The sequence below is a fragment of the Candoia aspera genome, chromosome 4, assembly GCF_035149785.1.
Source record: "Candoia aspera isolate rCanAsp1 chromosome 4, rCanAsp1.hap2, whole genome shotgun sequence".
NCBI classification, from domain to species: Eukaryota; Metazoa; Chordata; class Lepidosauria; order Squamata; family Boidae; genus Candoia; species Candoia aspera.
In genome coordinates, this window is record NC_086156.1 from 105,338,302 (window position 1) to 105,364,277 (window position 25,976).

A 25,976-nucleotide genomic window follows, 5' to 3' on the forward strand; every position below is an offset into this window, starting at 1 on the left:
ATCGTTTTTTGTTCAGGATCTCAAGGCAGCATACGTAATGCTCCCTCCTCCTATTTTCCTCCCTCCAAACAACAACAGCCACAACCCTATCAGGAATGTTGGGCTGAGAGTGGCTGGTCCAAGGACAGCTAGTGAGTTTCCATGAGGGATCTGGAGTTCCCTGTTCCTGGGTAAACCTCTGAACCACTACAACACAGATGGTCTCATCCTCATCATTGCCCTTGTTCAGTGGATTGTATAGGCCATAGGTCATAACGCTGCACATTAAAAAAACAAATGGCAAAGTCTGATCTCATTGCTTGAACAATATCTCCTTTTACTTCAGAAATTATTTTGTCTGTGACTGGGGAACTGGGAACAGCCTCATAAGACTAGTTTCCCAGAGACAGAATAACAGACCACTGAAATGTTCCTTCTGGGCTCCTTGGTGCACTGGAGAAGTAGGAATCATTCCTGTGTCAGACCAAGTCTTCGATTTTCCAAAGGGAAAAAGGTAATGGTGAACTTCTCCAGACCTGTGTTACTTTTATGGCATCTTGGAGGTCCCACTAAGCAACGTGAGTGAACAGGTACCAGGGGTCTCTCCCACTTGGTTTCAGAAAGAGAATAAGGTTTTAGGAGATAACTGAATAATGAACACAGGAGGACTAGAAATTCCAGTTTGACAGGATTTGAAGGCATTTGACTGGTCACTGGTGAAAATAGAGTACGGATCCAAGCGACGAGGGTGGTTTGAGAAAGCTGAGAATAAGGATTACTAGTTTCCTACTGGGTAATTAGCTTCTTGCCATTACGCTGGGATGGTGGGGCACTCTTGCTACATAAACATCTGAATTGTTTATTTTAATACTCTCCCTCCTTTTATTATTTCCTATACAGGTACTCCTCACTTAATGACCATTCATTTAGCAACAGTTCAGACTTACGATGGCACTAAAACCCAACTTGCAACTGGTCCTCACACTTATGGCCATTGCAGTGTCCCCAAAGTCACACGAGTGTGATTCAGGTGCTTAGCAACCAGTTTGCATTTACAATAATTGCATCATCCTATGGTCATGTGATCACCATTTTCTACCTTTCTACCTGACTTCTGGCAAGCAAAATCAATGGGGAATCCCATGATTCGCTTAACAACTGCAGGATTTGCTTAACGCCCGCAGCGATTTGTTTAATAACTGCCACAAAAATGGTCCTAAAATCAGGTCAGTTTTGCTTAATGACCACATTGCTTAGCGACCAAACTTCTGGTCCCAATTGTGGTCATTAAGCAAGGACTACTTGTATATGGGCTCAGTATATTGTGGGCTCAGTATAATGCCTTCAGGTGTTTCCATCCTCTTTGACAAAGGAAGGAAGGAAGGAAGGAAGGAAGGAAGGAAGGAAGGAAGGAAGGAAGGAAGGAAGGAAGGAAGGAATAAGTCTATTTTTTAGTTAGTAATGCTTTGCAGTCGTGGTCTTCTGCCTTGATTTTCCATCAGTGTGAACTAGATTAAAATGGAGCTCAGTGATTGCTGCAGACACAGAGGAGCAAAATCTGTGACACCTCCCTGAATATTACATATACTTTCTGAGCATGATGGAGGACAGAGTTCAGTATCATGGTATCTGAAGGGTTTCTGTTGTCATTTCATCGCAATAATTCAGCAAGCCTCTCCAATGTCTCACTACTTAACTTCCATTTCATCCTGCAACACAGGAAACAAAAGGGGCTCACCACCACCACCACCATCTATTTATTTATTTATTAGATTTGTATCCCACTTTTTTTGTACAGGACCTCAAGTACTCCCCCATATTTTTCAACCAATCAAAAGCAACTCTAGGAAGTAGGTTGGGGTTTTTGGAAAGAATACTCCAAAGTCACCCAATCAGCTTCCATGGTTGAAGATAAACTGGAACTTGGGTCCCCGTCCCCCTTTTCAACCTCATTAACCACTATCCCACACTATCATCATCATCATCATCATCATCATCATCATCATCATCATCATCATCTTTCACTGCTTTGTACATGGCATAGGCTGTAATGGTGCATATTAGAGAAAAACATGTAAAAGGCTGATCTCTTTCTTCAACGATATCTCCTTTTGCTTTTGCAATTCTCTCTCCTGATTGGGCACCTGGGAGTGGCCTCATAAGAATGTCTCCCAAAGGTATAACAACAGGCCACTGAAATATTTCTTATGTGTTTCTTGGTACACTGGAAGAATGAGAAATAGGTCTCTTTCCTTTGATAGTTTGGTTGCTTTTCCAAAGAGAAAAAGGTAATGGTGAACTTCTCCAGATGTTAACCTATAGGTGTTACCTTTATTCCATCTTGGAGTGAACAGGTAATATGGATCTCTTCCACTTGGCTTCAGAAAGGGAAGAGTTTTTTAGAAGGTAGGTGAGCAAAGGATAGCTGCTGATTGATTTTAGAGGTCAGTTTGAGAGTTTTTGAGGTCATGTTGACAAGTCACTGAGAAAAAGATAGAACAGCTCAAGTCCAAAGGAGGATCTACTCTATTTTGGATAGGTGATTGGGAAAGTTGAGAATTAGGATTTGTAGGTTCTATTTTTATATTTCCTACTTGATACTATCTTGGGTGCTTACTTCCTTGCCATTTCACTGGGATGGTAGGGCACTCTTGTTATACAGACATCTTTATTTTTGTCAAATACTCCCCTCTTCTTTTATTTTTTTCCTTCTGGACATTCCTTTATTTATTTACTTTATTGCTCATGGGAGCACAATCCAAAAAGCATTGTAGCTGAGGCTAGCTAGCAATACAGATCGAGAATATGAAGGGTGATGATGTCTAGATAGGTAGGTAAGTAGGTAAACCTTTATGACGGTCTTTGACCAACATGTGAATATATACTGTACATAAAATATATTAAATATACATTGAAATGGCAATTAAAGAAAGTTAAATAAGGTAAAGAGGAAGAAAGGAAGGAAGGGGAAAGGAAGGGAAGGGGATTTTTAAAAAAATATATCTGCTAAAAGATAGGAAATACTTCTCTTTGGTGAAGAGATCTAAAATGGGGGTGATGGATATGCTACATTTTTTTGTATGAAATGTAGGTTGTAGGTGTCTTATATTGTGTGAAATTGGTGAGACTGTGGGAATTGTGTTGCTTATGTGTAAATGGGGAGGGGACAGGGTGCTCTCCTAATAGCAGTGACATGGATTGCTAACATAAAATCTAGAGTAGCTTTAGAAGCAAACAAGAAGTCTGTTTAGTGCATGGTGGGTCACAGAATTCTGTCTGTGAGTTATACATAGATAGATGACAGATAGACAGACAGACAGACAGATGAGATAGAGATACACAGTTCAGCTAGACAAGGCATGTTTGCATGTGTATGCATTAGCATTGCCTAGTTGACTGCCAGAGAATAATTGCCCAAGCCAAGTTGTGTACAATTGCACAGCACTACACATTTTACAAGACTCTGAAAATTATTTGCCATAATTAGTGAGTACTTAAATCTCTTATACTCCATTTGTCTCCTGGTCAGTAGTAACAGTTTTGGTGTAGGATCAGGTTTTCAGGATTAAGTTCAGTCAAGTCAAAAGTTAGATTAATTTCTCTGATCATCTAGAGTTATTTAAAGTGCACACATTTACTGAAATTAAGTCACTTTCTTCAGTGGATATGGACTGTTTTGAAGTGTTGTAATTGTCCCCTTGAGAAATCCTGAGAAGTAGGTTAGACAACAGCAGAAAGGCGTACCTGTGTCCCACTGACTGTTTTTCATGGAACCTCAGAATTCAGGGGGTAAAGACTTGTGCCTTGGATGGATGTGGTTGCGTATGGAAATTCATTCCCTGCCATCCTAAAGTGGTGCACCATGAGTAGATTCCTTCTCCTTGACTGGCTGTTCCTTAATGGTTCAGGGTTTGTTTTTATGCTCGATTTCCCTGCTTCTTATATTTAGATCATATCAGTGCGTGTACCTTGGACTATTACTGCTGCTAATACTACTACTACTAGTAGTATTTATTTTTAAGCTTCTAGAGATCTCTGAAATACTGGCTGGAAGAGTTTCAGGAGATATCTGGATAATTCTCATTTTCATCATTCTACGTTTGGCAGAGGCAACTTACATGATGTGATCTCTTCAGAAAAATGTGCTTCCTAAGCTAAATATGAAAGGATTCTTTCTGATTCTGTCGCCATGTAAATGATATAGATTAATAAAACAATATAGTGGGTGGGGAGGGAGCTGGAATTTGATCTCCAGCTCAATGAAAGTTATAGCTCCATTCCCAGTGGAGAAATGGTAGCCCTCTAAATATTACAGAGCTACAGTACCCAGCATCCACTGGGCCATGGTAACTCAGGCCTCTGTGATCTAAAATGGAGGAGAACCAGGAGGGCCAGCCTGTAATAGATATTGAAGTTAATATTACTACTTTTTTATTCTTTGGCACAATGGGTTCACTTTATTTTTATTCAAACCTAAAGAACACATTATTCATTGTACCATTCATTGTACCCTCCTACTACTGATTAGTAGGAAAAGGTGCTGAAAGTGGCAAAGCTAAATAACTCTCTTTTCTCTTTGCAAGGTCCTGTGAAAATGGAATAGAGTAATAAATAAATATATGGAGGGAGTTGAAAATTTGCTCTGTAGTTCAGTGAAAGGTCTGGCTTTTCTCCAGGAGGGAATTGGTAGCTCTCCAAATATTGCGGAACTACAGTACCCAGCATCCACTGGGGCATGGTAACTCAGGCCTCTGTGATCTAAAATGGAGCAGAACCTGAAGTGCCACCTCTAAGTATTTTAAGTTCTGTCTTGTGATAGATATTCAAATTAACATTACTTCTCTTTGCATTACATGGCACCAGGGATCTCTTCAACTCAAACCTAAAGAGTACCATTGTTCATTGTACCATGTTGCCACTGATTATTAGGAGAAGGTGCTGAAAGCGGCAAAACTAAATAACTCTCTTTTCTCTTTGTAAGGTCCTGTCACCTTCATGAATGCCTCCACAGTCACAGAATTTGTCTTCCTGGGTCTTTCCGGATCTCGACCCATCCAGCTCCTTCTCTCTGTCCTGGTCATGACATGCTATGCTGCCATTCTGTTGGGCAACCTCCTCATAGTATTGACTGTGCATATAGATCCATGCCTTCTAATCTCACCCATGTATTTTTTCTTAGCTAATTTATCCATCCTTGATACTGCCTTGGGCTCAGTGGTTGTTCCCAAGGTGGCAACAGACCTGATCACCTGTGGCAGGACCATCTCATTTGGGGGCTGTATGTCCCAGCTCTTTTTCCTACACTTCTTTGGAGGGTCAGAGATGCTCCTCCTAACCCTCATGGCTTATGATCGCTATGTGGCCATTTGCCATCCACTGACATATACTACCACAATGAACCGCCCATGCTGTATTAGACTCCTGTGTTTCTGTTGGGCTGGAGGCCTCCTCCACTCTGCCAGCCAGCTGTTCCTGGTCCTGGGGCTGCCGTTCTGTGGGCCAGATGAACTGGACAATTTCTTTTGTGATGTTCCACAGGTAGTCAAACTGGCTTGTGTTGACACCCGTGTCACTGAGGTACTCATGGTGGCCAATAGTGGTCTGCTCTCCCTGGTTTGTTTCATCATCTTGCTGGTCTCCTATGGCATCATCCTGAGTGCACTTCAAGGCCGCTTCAGAGAGAGTGGAGGGAAGGCTCTGTACACCTGTAGCTCTCACTTGACAGTGGTCAGCCTTTTCTTTCTGCCTTGCCTCTTTGTGTACCTTGTCCCTATCTTTAGCTCCAGTTTGGACAAGGTAGCTTCTGTATTTTATACCACAATCACTCCTTTCTTTAACCCTATGATATATTCTCTAAGAAATCAGGAAATGAAGGAGGCAATGCGCCGTGTGAAGAAGAAATTAATTTTTTCCCATTGGCCTCAGAAGAATGGAAAAATATGAGTGGATGCTTCAAAATCCTTTGTGATTTCAGAGATCACCTTTGCAGGAATAATTCTTCTTACCCTTAGAGGAGTAATGGCAGAGGTGTTCAGCCTACTTGCCCAAGTCCCCATCTAAGGTCACTAGAGTCCCCCAGGTAGAGCAGGGCCAACTCTTTCAGAGCCAATGTATGTATGTATATATTTATGTATGTATGTTTGTTTGTTTATTTAGAAAATTTATATGGCTGCCCATCTTACATATGAACTCTGGGCAGCTAACAAGAACAATATAATAAACCTCTGTTAATCAATCAAAAACAGTATTATAATTATCATAATGTAATAATCTAGGCACTGTATACCAAACTCAAAAGCACAAATCACACCTATATGATCTTGGCCCAGTGTCTGGAAGTAAATATCCCCTTGAGGGACATTTGTGTTCTGTTGTTACTGGTAACATCAGTGCCTTACGCTTTGAAGATGCTTCAGCCATTGTTCCTTGAGACCTTGAGGGATTAGCCACTGTAAGTCCTTTGTGAATTAGAATCAAATACTCAAATAAAGAATACAGTAAGTAGATATGGAATAAGTCAATATATACAGTATATACATATACCGTATACATATATACATATATGAATGACTGCAAAGAAGTAGCTATTTTGGGGGTAAAGTTTATAGGTCAGTGTGGGTACCAAGGCTAAAGTCACCTATTTTCTCATTAAACTCTCCCCACACACACAAATTACCCCAAATGGAAGAATTTGGCCCCAACATTTTGGCCCCACCAATCCTGGGGTCATCCCAATGTCATTGGTTGTAAGTTTTGGTCAGTACAAAAGAATGTAGACTAAAGCACCATGCCTTTCCCTGTCATTATGGGATAGATTTCCAAGAGCCAGATCTCTGAGAAATGCAAAGTCATGGGCTACATTTGTACAATAGGCTTACTTTTGATGCTGAACCATTTTCGGGGTCTCCACAGTATGCTGAAAAACTCACTAGTGAGTCTGGGTTCCCCAATACACTAAACCAACAAGCCTCAGCAAGGTCGATGTACAGTATACTTTGTTAATACAGCCACTAGGACTTCTACTAACCTTTTTAACTACACTGTTGTGCAGATTCAACAGCTCACAACTACATATTGGGCCTCACTGAATCCACGAAAAAAACAATATAAGAAGGATATAGGAGACTTCCTGATATTCTTGAACTCAAAATCTCATTAACCTCATTTGTATAGCAGGAGGCCAGAATAATGAGGACTTCAGGGTCATTGTCAAGCCTCTAGTGGTTTGAACATTGGAGTAGAGCCAGCAATTGTTGGGCTCAATTCTTTGTTTGGAATCTGTCCCAGTGCCAGGAACCACTTGGCTTAGCTTAGCTTAGATCTCAGAAAAGTCATAAGGATGAAATGATACATAGAAAACGGCTTATATTGTTTTGGCCTTTTCTGAAAGAATTGGCATATAACATTGAGGAAACTCCTTCCTCCATTTTACAACCACCAAATTAATATTTTATATTATAGGGCAAGTGGCTGGACTTATACTCAGAAAAGTAATTTATATTGATTAGAAATACAACATGTTTGGGCACTATGAGTCTTCTTAAGGCAGGTGCTCCTCATGTAGAATGGCTGTGTTCACTCATCATGATAAGCCATAGTTTCTTTTAGATGTTGGTTCCCATATTGGTCTAAGTCCTCATAAAACATAGTGAATTGATTCCTATATGGAAGCCAAAAACAAAAAGTAACATAATGGCTTGATCGTATGTGTGAACTAATGCATGAATGCAGAATGGAGAAAAGGTTCTACTTTCAGCAAGGACAACCAAGGACAGATTATGTGGTGAATGCAAGGTGACCAAGTCACTACTTTGATTTGGCCATGCAATGATTATATTTTTGATAAGAGAAATTCCTCCCTTTGCTTTTGTCCAAATTGGAAAGGAAAGGAGAACGGATCCCTCTTAACATTGCGAGTGGGCTATATTCTCTCTGACTTGCTTAGCCAGTAGGCACATGCCAAATTCATTACAGCAGAACATTGATGGGGAAAGGCTTCTGTAATTTAATCCCAATGTACATCAGTCTCAAAACAATATAGCATAAATAGATATGAATACATGCGGAATTGATATTTTCCAAGCCAAATGTCCTGCTTTCAAGGGAATGGACTTTTAAAAGCCCAGACGCATGTTACCCCTCCACAATATTGATGACCATGATGCACAACTGATTTGGGACAAAGAACATGGGCCAAATTGCTTTGAAAATGTAAGAAGTCAAGCATATTCCTTTCAAACATTTCTATAATCTTTGAAGAAGGAAGGAAGGAAGGAAGGAAGGAAGGAAGGAAGGAAGGAAGGAAGGAAGGAAGGAAGGAAGGAAGGAAGGAAGGAAGGGAGTTACTCCATATTTTGCTTAGAAATGATTTGCAATAGTGGTCTTCCATTTTGATTTTCCGTTATTGTGGACTGGGTTGGAATGGAGCTCAGTAATTCCCACAAAGAAGAGACGCAAAATCTGTGACACATCCCTGATTATTCAACATGCTTTCTGAACAGAATAGATAGCAGAGTTCTGTATTATTATCTATAGGGCTGCCATTGTCCCCTCATTGCAATAACTACATTAGCAAGCCTCTCTGAGTTATAACTAATTCACCCCTTTTAAACATACAGCACAGGAGGCAAAAGGGACACACCATCTTCATTTACTTATTAGATTTATATGCTCCCTTTGTTGGTATAGGGGCACAAGGCAACATAGTGCTCTCTCCTGCCTATTTTCCCCCCAAATAACAACTCAGTGAAGAATCTTGGGCAGAGAGAGAATGGCTGGCCCAAAGTCACCTAGTGAACCTCCATGAGTGTCGACTAGAATCCTAGTCAAACCTCTTAACCATTGTACCAGGTTAGGCCTCATCTCAAAATTGTCATTATCATTCAATTACAGACCATAACTGTGGCCATTAGAAAAAAATAAAATATATTAAAGTCTGATTTCTCTGCCACAAGAATATCTCCTTTTGCTTCCACAATTATCTCTCCTGACTGGGAACTTGGGAATGGCCTCATAAGACCACTTTCCCAAAGGCATGATAACAGGCCACTGAATATTTCATCTGTGCTTCTTGGCAGAAGGAGTAGGAGTCATTCCTTTGTCAGACTGAGTGGTTGATTTTACAAACAGAAAAAGGTAATTATATACTTCTCCAGACACCTACCTGTAGGTTTTACTGTTATACTGTCTCAGAGGTCTGTCTAAGCAATTAGAATGAACAGGTAATGTGGGTCTGTATTGAGTTCAGAAGGAGAGTAAGTTTTTGGAAGTTAGGTCAACAATGAACAAAGAAGTGCTACTCATTCTAGTTTGAGAGATTTTGAGGGCATTTTGACATCTGTTTTGATGAAAACAGAGTGCATGTCCAAATCAGACTCTATTCTATTTTGGGAAGGTGGCTTGAAGAAGCTGAGAATAAGGATTTGTAGGTTCTGTTTCTGTATTTCCTACTTGATGGTATCTTGGGTAATTAGCTTCTTGACATTATGCTGCAACTCAGGGACAGTCTTGTTACACAGACATTTGATATTTTTATTCAAACACTCTCCCCTTCTTTTATTCTTTCCTTTTCAACTTCCTTAATCAATTTTCCTTATCACTCAAGGGATCACAACCCTAAATATATTGTAAGGCAGGCTAACTATACAGATTTGAGAATAAGAAGTGGACTGATCTCTTGGATATGAGACACGGAGAGTTAACAATCCTGATAGAGGGATGGCTTAAAGCTGTTCTTAGTTATGGACTTAGGAATACCAAAGTACTGTTCTGTGCTTCTACTTGGTGAAGAGATCTAAGATGGCATTGGGATATATGGTAATTTTTGTATATGTGTATGTTTTTTGAGCTTGTTCGTAGTTTCTAGCAGGGGAGTACAGCTATCATATTCCCTTGACCAAAGATTGGTGCCCTCCTTCTATCTGGGATGGTCATCCTCTTCCACTGAGCACACAGCTTTGGAAGGGATGCACATGGTGCGGTGAGGGAGGAAGGAGACACCCACCTATCCAGCCAGATCAGCCAAATCAACCTTGGCGATCAATGGGGTGACAGATGTCACAGTCAGACTGCCCTCCCATCCATATACAGTATGTGTATGTTTTTTTGTGTGGGTTTTTTTTTTTCTGTTGTCAGGGATGGGGGTTTAGGGGGTAGATGTCCTACATTGTTTGGTGGAGTAAATGAGATTTTGGGGATTCAGTTGCCTATGTGTTAATGGGGAGAGAACAAGCTGCTCTCATTCCAATAGCATGGAAATGGATTACTGACTTAAAATCCAGTGAAACCCAGGAAGGAGGGAGGGAGGGAAGGAAGCATGGCAAATTTGGATGCTGATGACAGAAATAAATGGGAAAGCAGACCCTTGAGTAGCTTGTGGAATTCTGTCTGTGACTTGTAAAAAATCTGTTCCCTCCCTCCCTCCCTCCCTCTTCTCTCTCTCTCTCTCTCTATCCATCCATCCATCCATCCATCCATCCATCCATCCATCATCTATCTATGTATCATCTCTCTATCACTCTGTCTCTGTCTGTCTGTCCTATACATCACAGCTTTGTCTAAGTAGCTCTTTTTACACCGCAAACATATGCAAACTTTACTAGAGAGTAATTCCCCAAACACATGGTGCTGAGCTCTGACCAGTCATCTGTACAATTTGCACTGCACTACACATCTGCTTTAATTAATTACTACAACGATCTTGGCTCTTATACCTTTGGTCTCCTGGCCAGTAGTAGCTGGCTGTCCCTGGGACCAAGGTTTCAAGATTATGTCAAAAGTTAGACTGTTTTCTCATATTACACAGAGTTCCTTGTTGTACACACATTTACTTCAATGTAAGTAATTTTCTTGGGAAGTATTGCTCCCAGACAAGTGGATATAAGCTATTTTAAAGGACTGTGATTTGTCCCTTGAAAAATTCTGAGAAGTTGGTTACAAAAATGCAAAAAACAAACAAACCAAAAAGCATTACTGACTATTTTCCATGGAATTGGGAGATTCTGGCAAAGAATTACGGCTTTGACCTTGACTGGATACAAGAAGTCGTAACTTGTCTGCACTTAACAGTGATTCCTTCTTTCTTTCTTGTGAAGTACCACCTTATCTGTGTCTAGATATCCTTAGATTGTTAAGGAATCCTTTAAATGCTAGACATCCCTGTTTTTACATTTAGAACATACCAGTGCACATATCTTTGGGTATTACCACTGATAGCACTATTACATTTTTATACCTCTATAGATGTCTAATGTACTGGTGGAGAGATTTATCTGACGACTAGATATTTCTCATTTTCTTTTCTTCCAGTTTAGTAGAAGAAATTTAAATGAGATTATGTGATCTCCATAGTAAAATATTGGGATTCATAAGCTATATATGGAAGGATTCCTCTTGATTCTGTCATTATGAAAATGGAATTAATAAATAAACGTATTGGATGGAGGGGGAGTTGAGAATTTTCTCTGCATTTCAGTGGAAGTTCTGGATTCTTCCCTATTTTGTTGTAAAGAATGTATAGGCTTCCAGACATTGAAGAACTACAATATCCAACATCCCTTACTACTGGGGCATTGTAGCTCAGGCCTCTGGGATCTAACTTGGAGCAGAACTTGAGGGGCCAACAATAACTCTCATGCAATAAATATTTAAGTAAACATTGTTTGTCTTTCATTACATAGCACCATGTGTTCACATTACTTTCATTCACATCTAAAGAGTACCATTGGTTCATTGTTTCATGCTGTCACTGATTAATAGAAGAAGGTGTTGAAAGCTGCAAAGCTAAACAACTCTTGTTTCTCCTTGCAAGGTCCTGTCATCCCCATGAATGCCTCCACAGTCACAGAATTTGTCTTCCTGGGTCTTTCCAGATCTCGATATATCCAGGTCCTTCTATTTGTCCTCGTCATGATGTGCTACACTGCCATTTTATTGGGTAACATCCTCATTATATTGACAGTGCATATAGATCCACGCCTTCTAAAGTTGCCCATGTACTTTTTCTTAGCCAATTTGTCCATGATTGATACTGCCTTGGGTTCAGTGGTTGTTCCCAAGGTGGCAACAGACCTGATCACCTGTGGCAGGACCATCTCATTTGGGGGCTGTATGACACAACTTTTTTTCCTACACTTCCTTGGAGGTTCAGAGATGCTCCTTCTTACCCTCATGGCTTATGATCGGTATGTGGCCATTTGTCACCCACTCACTTATACAATCAAGATGAACCGCCCACGCTGCATTAGACTTCTGTGTTTCTGTTGGGCTGGAGGCCTCCTCCACTCTGCCAGCCAGCTGTTCCTGGTCCTGCGGCTGCCATTCTGTGGGCCTAATGAACTGGACAATTTCTTTTGTGATGTTCCACAGGTAGTCAAACTGGCTTGTGTTGACACCCGTGTCACTGAGATAGTCATGGTGGCCAATAGTGGCCTGCTCTCCCTGGTTTGTTTCGTCACCTTGCTGGTCTCCTATGGCATCATCCTGAGCGCACTTCAAGGCCGCTTCAGAGAGAGTGGATGGAAGGCTCTGTACACCTGTAGCTCTCACTTGACAGTGGTCAGCCTCATTTTTGTACCATGTCTTTTTGTGTATCTTGTCCCCCTGTTTAGCACCAGTGTGGACATGATGGCTTCCATATTCTATACAGTAATCACTCCTCTACTCAACCCTATTATATACACCTTAAGAAATCGAGATATGAGGGAGGCTATGGGCCGAGTGCAGAAGAAATGCGTTTTCTCCCATTGTTGCACAACATAAAAAAGCATATGAATAACTGGATAACAAAGCCTTGGGTGGGGAGGGGTGGTAGTGGCTCAGTTTTGTCATCTTCTCTGAATTCTGTAGGTGAGTATTTCTTTATGCAAATAAACACGCAGCATTGCCAACCCAGACTTCTCTGGACTCCCTTGGACAGAGTAGATTCAATAATTTCAGAGGAGATTATTCACGAATAGGTTTTTTTGCTGAAAGTCACTGCAAGTTTTTAAACAATTTTTATTTATACTTAATCACAATATTGGTATGTATCTAGAATTATCTGGTTTTTCAAATGATAGCTTAATAACAATTATTCAGTAAGGCGGTATCACTCACTTTTACTTAAATGTATAATATTCATATGTTCACATATGCCAAGAAGAGACTTCAGACCCATGAAGTGGGGTTGAGATTTGACTCTAACAAACCTTTCAGAAGATGCTTCGCCCTAGAGGCCAAAGATAATTCCACTGGAAGGGCATTCCATAACTATGGAGCCACTGCCCCAAAGGCCCTGTTTCTCATGATGTTGTGTGTGTGTGTGTGTGTGTGCCTGTGCCCGTGCGCACATGTGCCTCCAGATCAAATCAGTTTTGACTCCTGGTGACTTTATGGGCAAGTCCATGGAGTTTCCCTGGCAATGTTTTCAGAAGTCATTTACCACTGCCTTCTTCCTAGAGCTGAGAGTGATTGGCTCAAGGTCACCCTGCTGGCTCCTGTTTCCCTGCTTCTAATCCAACATTTAATCACTAGAGCAAACATGACTACATGTTAAACTAAGCTATTTATAGGGCACATAGGATCTCTGAGGCAGATCTTAATCCACATATTTAAATTTATTCCACAAAGTGCTGCTGGGAAGCTTGAAAAAGAAACATGTTAATACAAATTCCTAATAGATGTACTCTTTCAAAAGACATGAGACAAGGTAGGTGATGAATGTTTTAGGATTGTCTTCTTCTCTTAATAAAAACAGATCATCAAGATATGTGATTTTTGCAAATGTGAGCACCAAGGCAAGGAAAGACTGCATTAAACCCTGAATATGCCTTCTAACATATCACCTTCACAAGTCCTTCATAGAGATAATGATAAGAATTTCTTTATCAATCACATCCAATCTATATTATAGTCATAGACCAGCATAGTATTTCTTTATCATTAACTGATAAGCCAAACCTTGAAGTATAATTTTTTCCTCCAAATACAAGTTCATCTTAGCCATGGGGTTGGTTCTAGCAGCCTCTCTATTGATAGCCTTTAATGGGTTGTGCTGCTTGCCTCTTTTCTGGATACTAGGGCAGCCCAAGAGGGTTTGAGATGTAGGAAAGACATATCCTCATCTGTATACCTTAACCCTGGCACAGATTATAATGCAATTGCCTTGCTTACTGGTAAAATAGTACCCACTGTATAGGCATTGCTCTGAAGGAGACCTCAGAGATATGCATTGTGAGTAACTTGATAGTTGCCTGTGGAGACAACCACTGTGACTACTTCATAATGCTTCACTTGGGGGATGCCTTCAAGGCAACATTCTAAAGGGGCTGGCTTCAGGGGCAAACTAGCTACTCCAGATGGCAGGTTGAAAATCACTGAAGAGTTGAGCCCTGTTTGGCCATCTTGTAGTGGTCTCCAGCCATGACAGAATGTTGCAGACTGAAGATGTAAATGTCCTGGATCTCATGTAGCAGCCCAGGTCTGAAAGGATAATATAACTAGAATCACCAATGGCACTAAAGTCAATGCCCTGGGTTTCACTCTTGGGAACAATTCTCTGAAGAGCTTTGGATTCAAGAAGAAAGGAAGGGTTATATTTATTGTCTGATCTCTTTACATCTTCTCTGACTACTTACGCTTGGAGAAACATGCAGATCAAACCAGCCCCCTTTCAATTAAAATAAAGCAAACACATGATTAAAGGAATGAAGTACAAATAATTGACCAGTATAGCAGCAGTGAAAACTCATATTTAGGGTCAGATAAATGACCTGGTGTGGGCTGGTTGGTGGGTTGGATGGTTTGCAAAATGGCATGGTAGGACACCATATTTAGTTTAATTAGACATTTTGAAATAACCGTTTGCTAGATCTAGATGCAGTGTTATGCCTCAGGTTTGTGAGAAAATGTAGGAAAGCTGGTCTAATGCTGAAAGGATAAGAATATGTAGAAACAAGAGAATAAAGTGGAGAGGTCATCAGAATGACCTCCTAATAAGGTCTACTATTATGGTTTAGTCCTAGCTTGCATGACATTATGAGATGCTGCTTCATAAAGTGAATATTAAAATAGGCAATGCCAATGTTCTGAAGGGGTGGAAATCATACAGGTCCCAGATTCGATATGAACTTGTCATTTGACCAATGGAGCCCACAGCAAAACCACTGCAGTGGGACATTCCATGTTTCCAGACTGAGGACTCCAAATGCTACCCCCCAAGAAAGGCATTGTGAAACCATTCCATGGTTTCATCCTTGATCATATTTATGTGTATGCATGTGTGTGTGTGTGTCTGTGTGTCTGTGCATGCTAAGAGGACAGAAGATGCAAAGGAAAAAGAAAACCATTGGAAGTTTCTAAGTATAAGACTAACCCTATACATTTCATATATGAGGCCACTATTGTCTCATAGAAGGCTCCTAGGGAAATATTATTATGATTATTATCCATCCTTTTCTTTTGAGGGCATAAGCTTATTTCTTGAGGAATTGCAACAATCATTCCTATTTGCAATCACAAGCCTTGTAACAAAAAACAAGAACATGGGTAAGCAGTTTGAGTTCACTAGATCAAAGCTTGCAGGACAGAGAAAGAGAACAACAATGACCTAAACAATATAATCAATTGTATGGTTTCCCCCCCCAAAAAAAAATATGCATAGAAGGATAAAGGGACACTTCCCTGTCACTTTATTACTATTTTTCAAGGAAGACTTTTCTGATGTAAATTAAGATCAAATTTATCTCCCAAGAGAAATGGTAGGCCAAATATTGCTTGCAACAGACTATGTCTTCTCAATGAAGTGCATTGTTTTTTGTTTGTTTTTGGTACAATTAGTAAAGAGAAGTTTTATCCACAGATATGAACAACTGGATTTTGGTAGCCATGGAACTTTTTCAATATTGGCATCTAACACAGCAGTAACTGTGGCACAAGTGTTTTTTCCAGCCAGGCTCTCCCCAGTACCCAACAGGTCCCTGAGCCAATCTTTGCCCCAGAGATATGAATCAGCATGAAATGGGGCTGGCCAGCATTGGTGGCAGAGCTGCATTGTGACATGAGAAGTAGAAAACTCCCCTTCTCTGTCTCCTGCTTCAAGGTACAGTACTTCTCTCCAAGCACCATGGAGAGATGCACCATGAGGCACAATTTTAGTTTCTCTCCTGGAGCCATCCAAATTTGGAAGTATGCCTCCTCTTCAAAGCAAGTCACTCATGGGTGAAACGCAGTCCTTGGCCTTCCAAAGTTGTGCAGTTACATTTTAGAGGAATCTGTCACCAATTGCTGGCTGATCAAAAGTCACATTTTTGGTCTAGGAAGAAAAGCCCTGGGCCATCTAGTAAGCTTGGGAGTAGTAAGAGGATCAGCAACATCTTTCTTTGCTGCGGCACCAAAAAGACCTTCCGTTAAATAGTTAAACAGAGGCTGTAGAAAAGGCCATAAAAACTCTTAACCAGTATTCCTGCCCGGTACACTCACATTTATGCCGATCTGGATGGGTCTAGATTTCATGGTATTTTTCCAAAGCAAGAGAGGTCAACCATTTTATAAAAGGGCAGGCAAATATGACCCTCAAATTACAGGCATACATTTGTTTAAGACCAAGCTGGAATGTTGAGTGGTATCTCCTGCAAAGCAAGTTTTCATGTCTTCTGGTTTCTCTAGCATTCCCCATTATTTATACCAGAGATCTGAGTGATTGCATGAATAGTATCCTTCACTGCTAGATAAAACCTGTCATTAATATATGGGGAGGACAAAAAGAAGGGAATAGTAAAACACTGGTGAAAGTGTTCAACAGAGAAGTGTCATTTTCCTGTTTTTCAAATTATTCCATCTTCTCATCTCCTCTACAGTTCCGTTGGAAGACATTGACCCTCCTCCCTCTTCATCCTCATGAGAATTTCTGGATGCATTTTGCTCCGTGTCATTGTTAAAAATCAGCAGTACACTTTCCTGCATTAATAACTCCCTTTGCAACAAAGCTCTGGGTTTCCATATTATCAGTCCTTATTATATCTTTGATTCATTCTGCTTCATCTGCTGTATTTGGATTAGTATATTTCCAGCAGTGTGAATACCTCAGAAGGGCAGTTGAAGACCAAGGACTGGTATGGGGGGATTAAGAGATATAACTGCTTGATACTCCTGTGTTTGGCAGTGCAGGTTAGACTGAAAACTACCAAGACTGTGAAGGCAAATGATTGCAAAAAGTTGAGATTATAGTCTTCTAGTAGGGCTTTGAAAAGAAAGCTGGAACACATGTGGATCCTGCCATGCACTCCTTAAATTGTAACATCTCCAGCAGGTGTACCAGTTACCATGCTATAGCTCCTAAGAAGACTGAAATATATATATTCTTCCTTTGCAAATTAAAACATTTTCTTGCATCAACTGGAGACTGAAGGTAGGCTTCCTTGATGTACAAAAATGGACTTTTTTTGCAGGGAAACCTGATATATTCTTGGGTCAAATACAGCAAAGAAACTGAAAACATTGGTTAAACTCTATTGAGCAATACATTTGGATTGCACAGTACTTCAGATTCAAGCTCTATAAGGTGCTTTGGAGCATGTGGGAACATGAACATAGCCCTTGTCTGTATGCTTTATATCAGCTGTATCTTTTCCTGGGGTCATGCAGCAGCTGTTTAACAGGGTTGCAGATAGGTGCCATGTCTGCACTCCCATGTACTTGGAAGTAGTTTTGAGAGATCAAACCTGAAGTGCTGCATGGCAAATATCCCTCCCCCACTTCTCTCTCTCCTCTATCTATCTATCTATCTATCTATCTATCTATCTATCTATCTATCTATCTATCTATCATTCCCCCAGACATGAGATGGGCCCCTACCTGTTACTTTTCCAAAAGGTCCCAAAGACGTGGTTCTGTCAACAGGTCTGTGGACCCCAGGCTGAGACAGAGCTGATCGAGTGGCCGATTTGATTGTGTTTGTAGCTGCCACCGGGGTGGGGTGGGAGGTGGATGGGTTTATTTACACTAAGGATTTTAATTTTGTAAGCCACCTGGAGTAATTGTGTGTGAATTGGGCGGCCATATAAATTTATTAAATAAATAAATATTTATCTTCTGTCACCATTTATGTCTGTATTTCAAAAATAATAGAGGCCAAGGCAAAATGTGGTTCTGGGCCAGGTCTGGCAGTGAAAATGGAATGGTAGCACTTAGGTGTTCCTAATCTTCTCAGAAGATTCTTCCCACCCTCCTGTAATTACTCCTCAGTCTGCCACATGTTCTCCCCTTTCTCTCCATTCACTTCTACTCTTAGGTATACAAGGAAATCTGGCTGGATGTGCAAGAAAGTTGTTCTGAAGGGACATCCCAACTGGGTTACCAGGTGAATTCCATTCAAAGCCATATAGCACCTATTTAGTCTGCAATTATCCTCATTTGGAGCTCTTAATTAAGCAATTAAGAAAAAAGATAAAGACTTAATTGAGTCAATTTATACATATACAACAATGATTTGTTTTCTTACAGGAGATTTCCTGGTCTAGCCTACAACCCTAGTATTTCCTGGTGGCTTCCCATCAAAATACTAACCGGGGTTGATCTACTTAGATTTCTTAAAAATCAGCTATAGTCAGCAAGATATTGCCACTAGATGAGTGGATTTTAGCTCCCTGATTCTCAGCAATGGACATGTTGGTGGGGGAATTTTGGGCAGATCAGTCCTGATGTATCTGCAGGTTGCCCAGACTGGAGAAAATTAGCATAGGAGTGGTTGGAAGGAGACAAAAGGAAGAGACATGTGTATGTACCACCAACAACAACAACTGGGATATTGCTTCCCTCTCCTTACAAACACATTTTGAAAGTCAGTTACATGCAAATGCAGATGAAGATATTATACTAGATACCTGATTGTATTCATTTGTAGTTGTACATAATTTATTTTCACAATAAGGTGCAGCATATGTGCGGAGAGAGAAGTAACACTGAGTGTGAATCTTCAGTGATGGAATTAGGATGCATATAACATTGTCCCAACAATCCACTGAACTACCTTAAAAGGTGAAAGGTCCCCTGTGCAAGCACCAAGTCAAGTCTGACCCTTTGGGGGGATGCCGCTTTCACGACAGTTAAGCTAAAGAGTGTGAGTGGTAAGAACTTTATCCAGCATTGTTATTATTGCTTAGATAACATTCAAGCATTTCACTGCACTGAAACAGGATATGATGCTGTGGATGACTGCATCGTGTAAGTATGTATGAACATTCAGTCTGGTCTGCAACCCAGCTGAATCTCCGACTTTGCTAAGTGGATTACAAACAAGCTTTCAGAGAATGTCAGTACATTGCACGTACTTCCTAAATGGTGGGTTGAGGGCAAAAGGCTTTCAAGGAAGTCTCTGTATTAGAAATGCTAGCTTGCATAGAGTAGTGTGAGCATTGTTGGATAAAACTCAGCTTTGGTTACCCTTTTGGCATGATGGCCAAAAATGTTCAAACTGACTTTATTGTTAGTAGGAAATGTTGTATGTAGCATGGATTCAACCCAGTCTATACCTTTTCTATACTGTTTAAGGGTTGTGTGAAAGCCTTGATTGACCAAAACCATGATGGGCAATGTGGGTCAATAACTATAGGTCTCTCTGGTGATGACCAGAATAAATGGACAATTACACCTTGGAAAATAAGAAGAATAAAGAGCATGAATTAGCCAATGAAATGAATAAAACAGAAATAAATATACGGCCTGTCTGTGGAACTAAAGGAAAGAGGACTAAATCTGAATAAAAGCAGTCTGATCTTGTGGAGTGGAGTTAAAAAATACATGGCAGGAAGTAAAAGCTTCTGCAGGTTTAATTATGAATGAATGGGCTAAGATATAAGTCAAAAAGTATGAATTGGCATCAGCTTAATTATTTTGGTTGTATATTAAAGCAGGAATTCATAGATTGAGGATAGTGGCATGATACTCCCCAGTGAATGGTGATAATGAAGGAACCAGAGGTCAGTTATAGGAAAAAATTGCAACATTCTGAATGACTGTGATCCAGATGACATGAATGAATGGTGGGAAGAAGATTAAAGAATACAGAAAAAGTGACAGAGTCATTCTGAAATTCAAGAGTGAATGGGAATAGTGACTGTTGCTTGAGTATCTACTTAGAAAATGATCTATTTGTTTCAGGTTGTGATTTAAGCATAAGTTTCTTCACATGGCAAAGGAATGAATGTAAATCTAAAAGCATGATTGACTTGATTGTTCCAGACTGGTATAATATTTTTAATATTGTAAAATTGGTGTTGGGAAGAGATTTGATAGCGTTAAGGCAATGGATAGTATGTATTCCATGGTAAAGAATGAATGGTTGTCAAATGAAATAAAAATGGCTGTATATTAGCTCTTCCTTTTACCCACTTTGTTATTCAGAAGTGAGAGTTGGGTGTGCCAGAAGAAAGATAAAAATAAGTTGATTGGAGTGAGAATGAGGTAATTAAGAAGTGTGTGCAGCATACAAGAAGAGGTGGAGGGACGAATGAGTGGGTGACGAATTGATATGTGTAGAACGTATATGTGAGTGACTGGTATGAACGAAACTCATGGTTGCTTCAGCCGTTTAGAAAGAATGAACGAGGACTGAATTGCAAAACCATATATGAAGGAAAAGTGAAAGGTTGAGAGGAAGGGGAAAACCAAGGACAGTGAGATGGGATGCCTTGCTTTTAATTGTTAATTGCTAAAATAACAATATTTGTTTAAGTTTTTATGGTTTGTTTTTAAATTGCCCTGATTTTATTGCTAGGTTTTCTATTTTGTTTAATTCCTGGAAGCCGCCTTGAGTGCTTCTACCAACAGAAAGGTGGGGTTCAGATTTAATAATACACTAAATAAATGTTATACAGTACACAAATGACTTGTTATGACCTGAATCAATCCTATCAAATAGTATTCAACAGGTAATAACATATTTTGTCCATAATATTGGAAAGGAAAAGAGAAGGCATTTATTATGCACAACTTTGATATAATTTCTGCAGAGTCCAGAAGTGAGGCCTGAACAGACCTGATGGAAGGAGAGAATACTACAGTGAATGAATTTATCTTTCTTGGACTGGCCACTAATCCAGAGCTGAAGATATTCTTCTTTGCATTCTTCTTGGTTGTATATAGTGTTGCTGTGCTTGGCAATCTGTTGATTGTGGGCCTTGTGGCTTATGAGCCTATTCTCCATAACCCTATGTATTTCCTTTTGGGCAACCTGTCCTTCCTGGATTTCTGCTATTCATCCATAACTGCCCCCAAAATGTTGGCTGGCTTTCTGTCAAGGACTAGTTCCATCACTTATGGAGGCTGTCTTTCCCAGATCTTCTTTTTCCACTTTATTGGGGGTATCAAGATCTTTCTTCTTACCATCATGGCCTATGACCGCTATGTTGCCATCTTCCATCCCTTGCGTTATGGAGTCATCATGAATGCAAACGTGTGTGGTGGACTGGTGTGGGCCTCCTGGATTGGTGGCTTTATCCACTCCATTGTACAAGTAGCCATCATCAGACAACTGCCATTTTGTGGCCCCAATAAACTGGATAATTTCTACTGTGATGTGCCCCAGGTGGTCAAACTGGCTTGCACCAATACCTTTATGGTAGAGTTACTCATGGTGTCCAACAGTGGTCTGGTGACCTTGATGTGTTTTGTGGTGTTGCTTGTGTCATACTCCATTCTCCTGGCCAAGCTCAGGGCAGAGTCTGCACCAGGCCAGAGCAAGGCTATTTCCACCTGTGCATCTCATATCATAGTCGTAACTCTGATTTTTGGACCTTGCATCTACATTTATGCCCGTCCCTTTTACAGCTTTCCCTTGGATAAAGCAGTTTCCATACTCTACACTGTCATCACTCCCATCCTGAATCCTTTCATTTACACCTTGAGGAACAAAGATTTCAAAATGGCTCTGGAAAAGCTCAAAGGAAGACAAGGAAAATTAAGTCCCTGACTCTAGACATGTCCTTATCATTCAAGGAAGACCTAATCATTACTAAATGCTGGTAACCTAATCAACCTACCTACCTACCTACCTACCTATCTATCTATCTTGGGAGCGTTAATAGCCAATACTTGTCATACCAAGTCATTGGGATCCACCTAAGTTATTTTCTTTCTATTTGTGGAGGTTCCATCCCAACTTCTACTATTAATGCTAAAGAATCCAGTCTGGTTTCTAGTTCCTGAACATCTTAATTTTTCCACTTGATTTTTTGCCACTTAATCTTTTTTTCTGTTCAGTTATTCTCTTGGGTTAAAAATGGAAAAACTATGGTGTTTCCAGCATGTTCCAGTCAATTTGCATCCACCTGCAGATCTGGAAAGAGAGGAAAGGTGAAGAAATCAGGAGTCTAGTACCACCTTTACTGACTTTAAAAAATTATCAGAAGGTGTAAGCTTTTGTGAGCTTCCTCTCACTTCATCAGATAGTGAGAGTGGTTAGAATCATGTAGGATTTAAATGGAGATGAGGCAGGGAGAGAGGGAACATCTAGTTGTCATCCTCTGCCAGCAATGCCCCTCTGGAATCTATGTAGAATGAATAGGATAAACATTCCTCAAAATAATTAATGGACACAAGTCAGGACTCAAAACAAGGGCAAGGTAATGTCAGAGCATTTCAACCTCCCAGAACATCTATGGCAGGCCCTGAAGTGACCATTTTGGAAAAGCAAGACTTTAACCACACCACTGAGTGAGAGATTGCTGAACCAAAACACATCAAAAGCTTTCAGGCTGTCTCAGAAGGTCTCAACCAACACAATGGGTTTTAACACATTACAATAAGGTACTGGTAATCTGTCTCACTTGTAACCTGCATCTGCCTAGTCAATCTGTCTTCCCCTCCCTTTCCCACCCCCCACCTCTTACCCTGCCTCATTCCAGTTTAAACCCTACATCAATCTAGACATTCTGTGCACCTGATGAAGGGAGCTACATCTCATAAAAGTGTATGCCTTTGAATAAAATTTGTTAGAAAAGCTGGTACCAGACCCCTTCTGATTTTTTTGGCGCCACAGACTAACATGGTTCTCCACCTGCAAGAAAAGCTCAGGGTTGAGCGTATATGTTCTTGGGGTGATCAGAAAAGAAGGCTGTATGTTGTATTGTCCCTGCTCTGTTCTGGACTGTCTCAGAAGAAGAAGAGTTACCTCCTCACAAATCTAGGGGCGGAGAAGAACTACATTTGGTTTATAGGGTAATGTAAATTTATCTGATTTCTCTTTTTCAAACCAGTACTGTTGAGGCCCCTCATTTGCTCTTCAGATTTGCTGTTCTCTGTAGCTGGCAAGAAATTCTTCAAAAAGAAAATACCCCCAAAATCTCCAAGAAACAAAACAAGAATGAACATAGTAGGAAACATTTGGCATGAAAGTGTAGCATACTAAGGAAAAACTATGTATGCTAGTACAAATTGTGTTGTACTAGCACAAAGTTTATGTTAGGCAACATTGTGACTACAAATGCATGAGTACAAGGGAAGGTACACAAAAATATATGTTGTTTGATGCTGGCCTAGGACCAAAATAAAGGTTTTATTTGACTTGGTATATACAGAAAGTAATGATAATTTTTTAAAAAACAGTCTTAAGATAATATGGAATGGTACATACCGAAATTAAGATTTCCTATATGAGAGACTGAGAGACAACCAAACTGAACATTTCACTATTCTTTATGCAAAATTAAAGGCTATCTATGGTTATTTCTCAAGCGATCCAGACATGGCCAAGCACCTCCGGTGCCTTGAGATGCTTTTTCTAATCCACACATTGTAAAATAGGTTTACAATTTTAAAGGTTGCTTTTTAAAACTGGGTTGTTGTTTTTTTAAATTTAGAGGGAATCGTAAGAGAAAATTTCATATCCTAGGCAGAGGGAGATTCAGAAATTAAAACCGATATACATTTCACGATGAAACCAAATTTTAGCACTGTATTTGTATAAGGGCTGAAGCTTTGCTCTTTATGTCTTTTTTAATTAGAGTGGTTTCTAGTTGAGTTGGATATATGCCATTCTGTCCATATTTGGCTAAAGTCAAAGTGGCCATTCATAAATAAAACATAACCAGTCTAAGCTTCCATCCAGTTGCTTATCCTACCCACATATCACCCAATCATCGCCAGGAACGCAGTAGCAAACCCACAAAATCAGCAAAGAACAGCTCTTCCCCACCCATCCCTGGCATCTGCCATATTGAATAAGGCAGATTCAAGCAGGAAATTGTGTGTCCCCCCCCAACTTTTTGCAGGGACTATTAATACTTTCGATAACCACATTTCCCAGGCATCACTTATAGTAATGGCCAGCTCAGTGGAAGCATCTAGTAAGCTTTAATATCTAAGCAGGGTTGGACCTGAATTAGTACTTGAATGGGAGATCAGCAGGAAATACTATGGTAGTAGGCTAGACTGAGAGATAAAACATTTCTCTCCGAAGAAGGCACTTGAAAATTATTTCTGTACTGTTGTCAATACATGGACATGTTCTTGAAGTTACCAAGAGCTGAGCTTGATCTGAAGGAGACGTTCCTTTTCTTAAAGTATTGCTCACTGGTAGGTAACAGCTAGGCACCTCACAGGAAAGGTGGAGATCTGTTCTTTAAAATAAAAAAGGACAGTAAGTGACATTAAAGGTAGGAGGTCTGTGGTGGTAGGGATCATAGGAAAGCTGCTTTCTGCAGATTGGATTATTTGTTCTTCCAGCTTCCAGTTTTTGAGGTTCTTGCTCACATTTGGAATTTCTAGAGCATCTGATGGGTGGGCCAGAAAATAGCAATAAGAGTAGTAGTGACTACTCAAAAATGCAATTTATTGGTGAAGTTCTTCCTACTTAGTGGGGGTGAAGTTGCTTCCCTACCAGTTTTGCTTCTTGTCACCCCAACTTACCTTTGTCTTTCTGATAGGGCAGATAGGCACATTCCCAAAGAAAGCACTAAGCTGTAGCCAGCCACCATCTCTCTACGGGTTTACAAGGCCCTTAGAGCTCTTCTTGCAAATAAACATGGTGTTAGAATCCAGGGCTTTGTTTTGCGGGTTGCCTGCTTCCTTGTTTTTAGATATAAAAACATCTAAAAGAACAGTTAAAGAGAACCAGTTTGGTCTAGTGGTTAAGGCAACGGGCTAGAAACCAGGAGACTGAGAGTTCTAGTCCCGCCTTAGGCACGAAAGCCGGCTGGGTGACCTTGGGCCAGTCACTCTCTCTCTCAGCCCAACTCACCTCACAGGGTGGTTGTTGTGGGGAAAAGAGGAGGAGGAAGAAGCAATAGGTATGTTCTGTTGGCATTTGATTGTTTTTGCAAGGACCAAGCCACTATGTTACTATGGTAACAAATCACTCTGGCAGGGTGAACAGGTCAAACTTAAGTATCCTCAGTTTGGGTGTGAAAAGAATGACCATATAGGGAAATTGCCTGGAAGGAACTTGCCTGGGTTTGTTACTAGTTTCAGGTTTCCTTTCTGTAGCCTCCTCCCAGTTCTCTCTGAGCGCGTGTGAATGCATAAGCTTGTAAATATGTTTTTGTGCTTTCTGTAAATACATTTATTTTTATAGAAATGCCTGGTGTGTGTTTTTTCTGATCTCTCTGGCCAAACGCTTTCCAGCAATCTCTGACATGTTCCCCACCTTGAGTTATTTATAAAAATAATAAAGGCGGGATATAAAATAAATAAATAAAATAAAGCCAAGCGAGGTAGGAAACCTGGCAGTTTTGAAGGGCAATTGTTGCAAGTCTTAATCTAGTATTGCCCACTCAGACCAGGAGCTGTTTTCCAGATTCTCATGCAGATAATCTTTCTTCTCTCCTCCTTTCCAATCGCTTTTAATCTGGATCCTTTAAATTGGAAACTGAAGCTGAGACTGAATGCTTCTTCCAAGGCCATAAAAATATGAACATAAGAGGAAAAAAACTCATTTGTGGTCCTATAACTTTCGTTCCAAGGACTTCAATCTGAGAAGAGTCACTTTGGTTTATCCAAGGTCAGGGCTGGCCAAGGATATTTCC

At 40.3% G+C, this 25,976-nt stretch overlaps 3 protein-coding genes across 3 annotated transcripts; all 3 read left to right on the top strand.

Annotated features, from left to right (window-relative positions):
• The first annotated feature begins 927 nt into the window (after positions 1 to 927).
• LOC134496864 (olfactory receptor 4Q3-like) lies at positions 928 to 5,922 on the top strand. Its single transcript, XM_063302578.1, has 2 exons — positions 928 to 1,009; positions 4,961 to 5,922. The coding sequence occupies exons 1-2, from the start codon at positions 928 to 930 to the stop codon at positions 5,920 to 5,922; spliced, it is 1,044 nt and encodes a 347-aa protein (XP_063158648.1).
• A 4,212-nt stretch (positions 5,923 to 10,134) lies between these two features.
• LOC134496865 (olfactory receptor 4Q3-like) lies at positions 10,135 to 12,738 on the top strand. Its single transcript, XM_063302579.1, has 2 exons — positions 10,135 to 10,156; positions 11,789 to 12,738. The coding sequence occupies exons 1-2, from the start codon at positions 10,135 to 10,137 to the stop codon at positions 12,736 to 12,738; spliced, it is 972 nt and encodes a 323-aa protein (XP_063158649.1).
• An 8,257-nt stretch (positions 12,739 to 20,995) lies between these two features.
• Positions 20,996 to 21,925, top strand: LOC134496866 (olfactory receptor 4D5-like). The gene has a single exon (XM_063302581.1). It carries the CDS (start codon positions 20,996 to 20,998, stop codon positions 21,923 to 21,925), a length of 930 nt encoding a protein of 309 aa, XP_063158651.1.
• Positions 21,926 to 25,976: the final 4,051 nt, after the last annotated feature.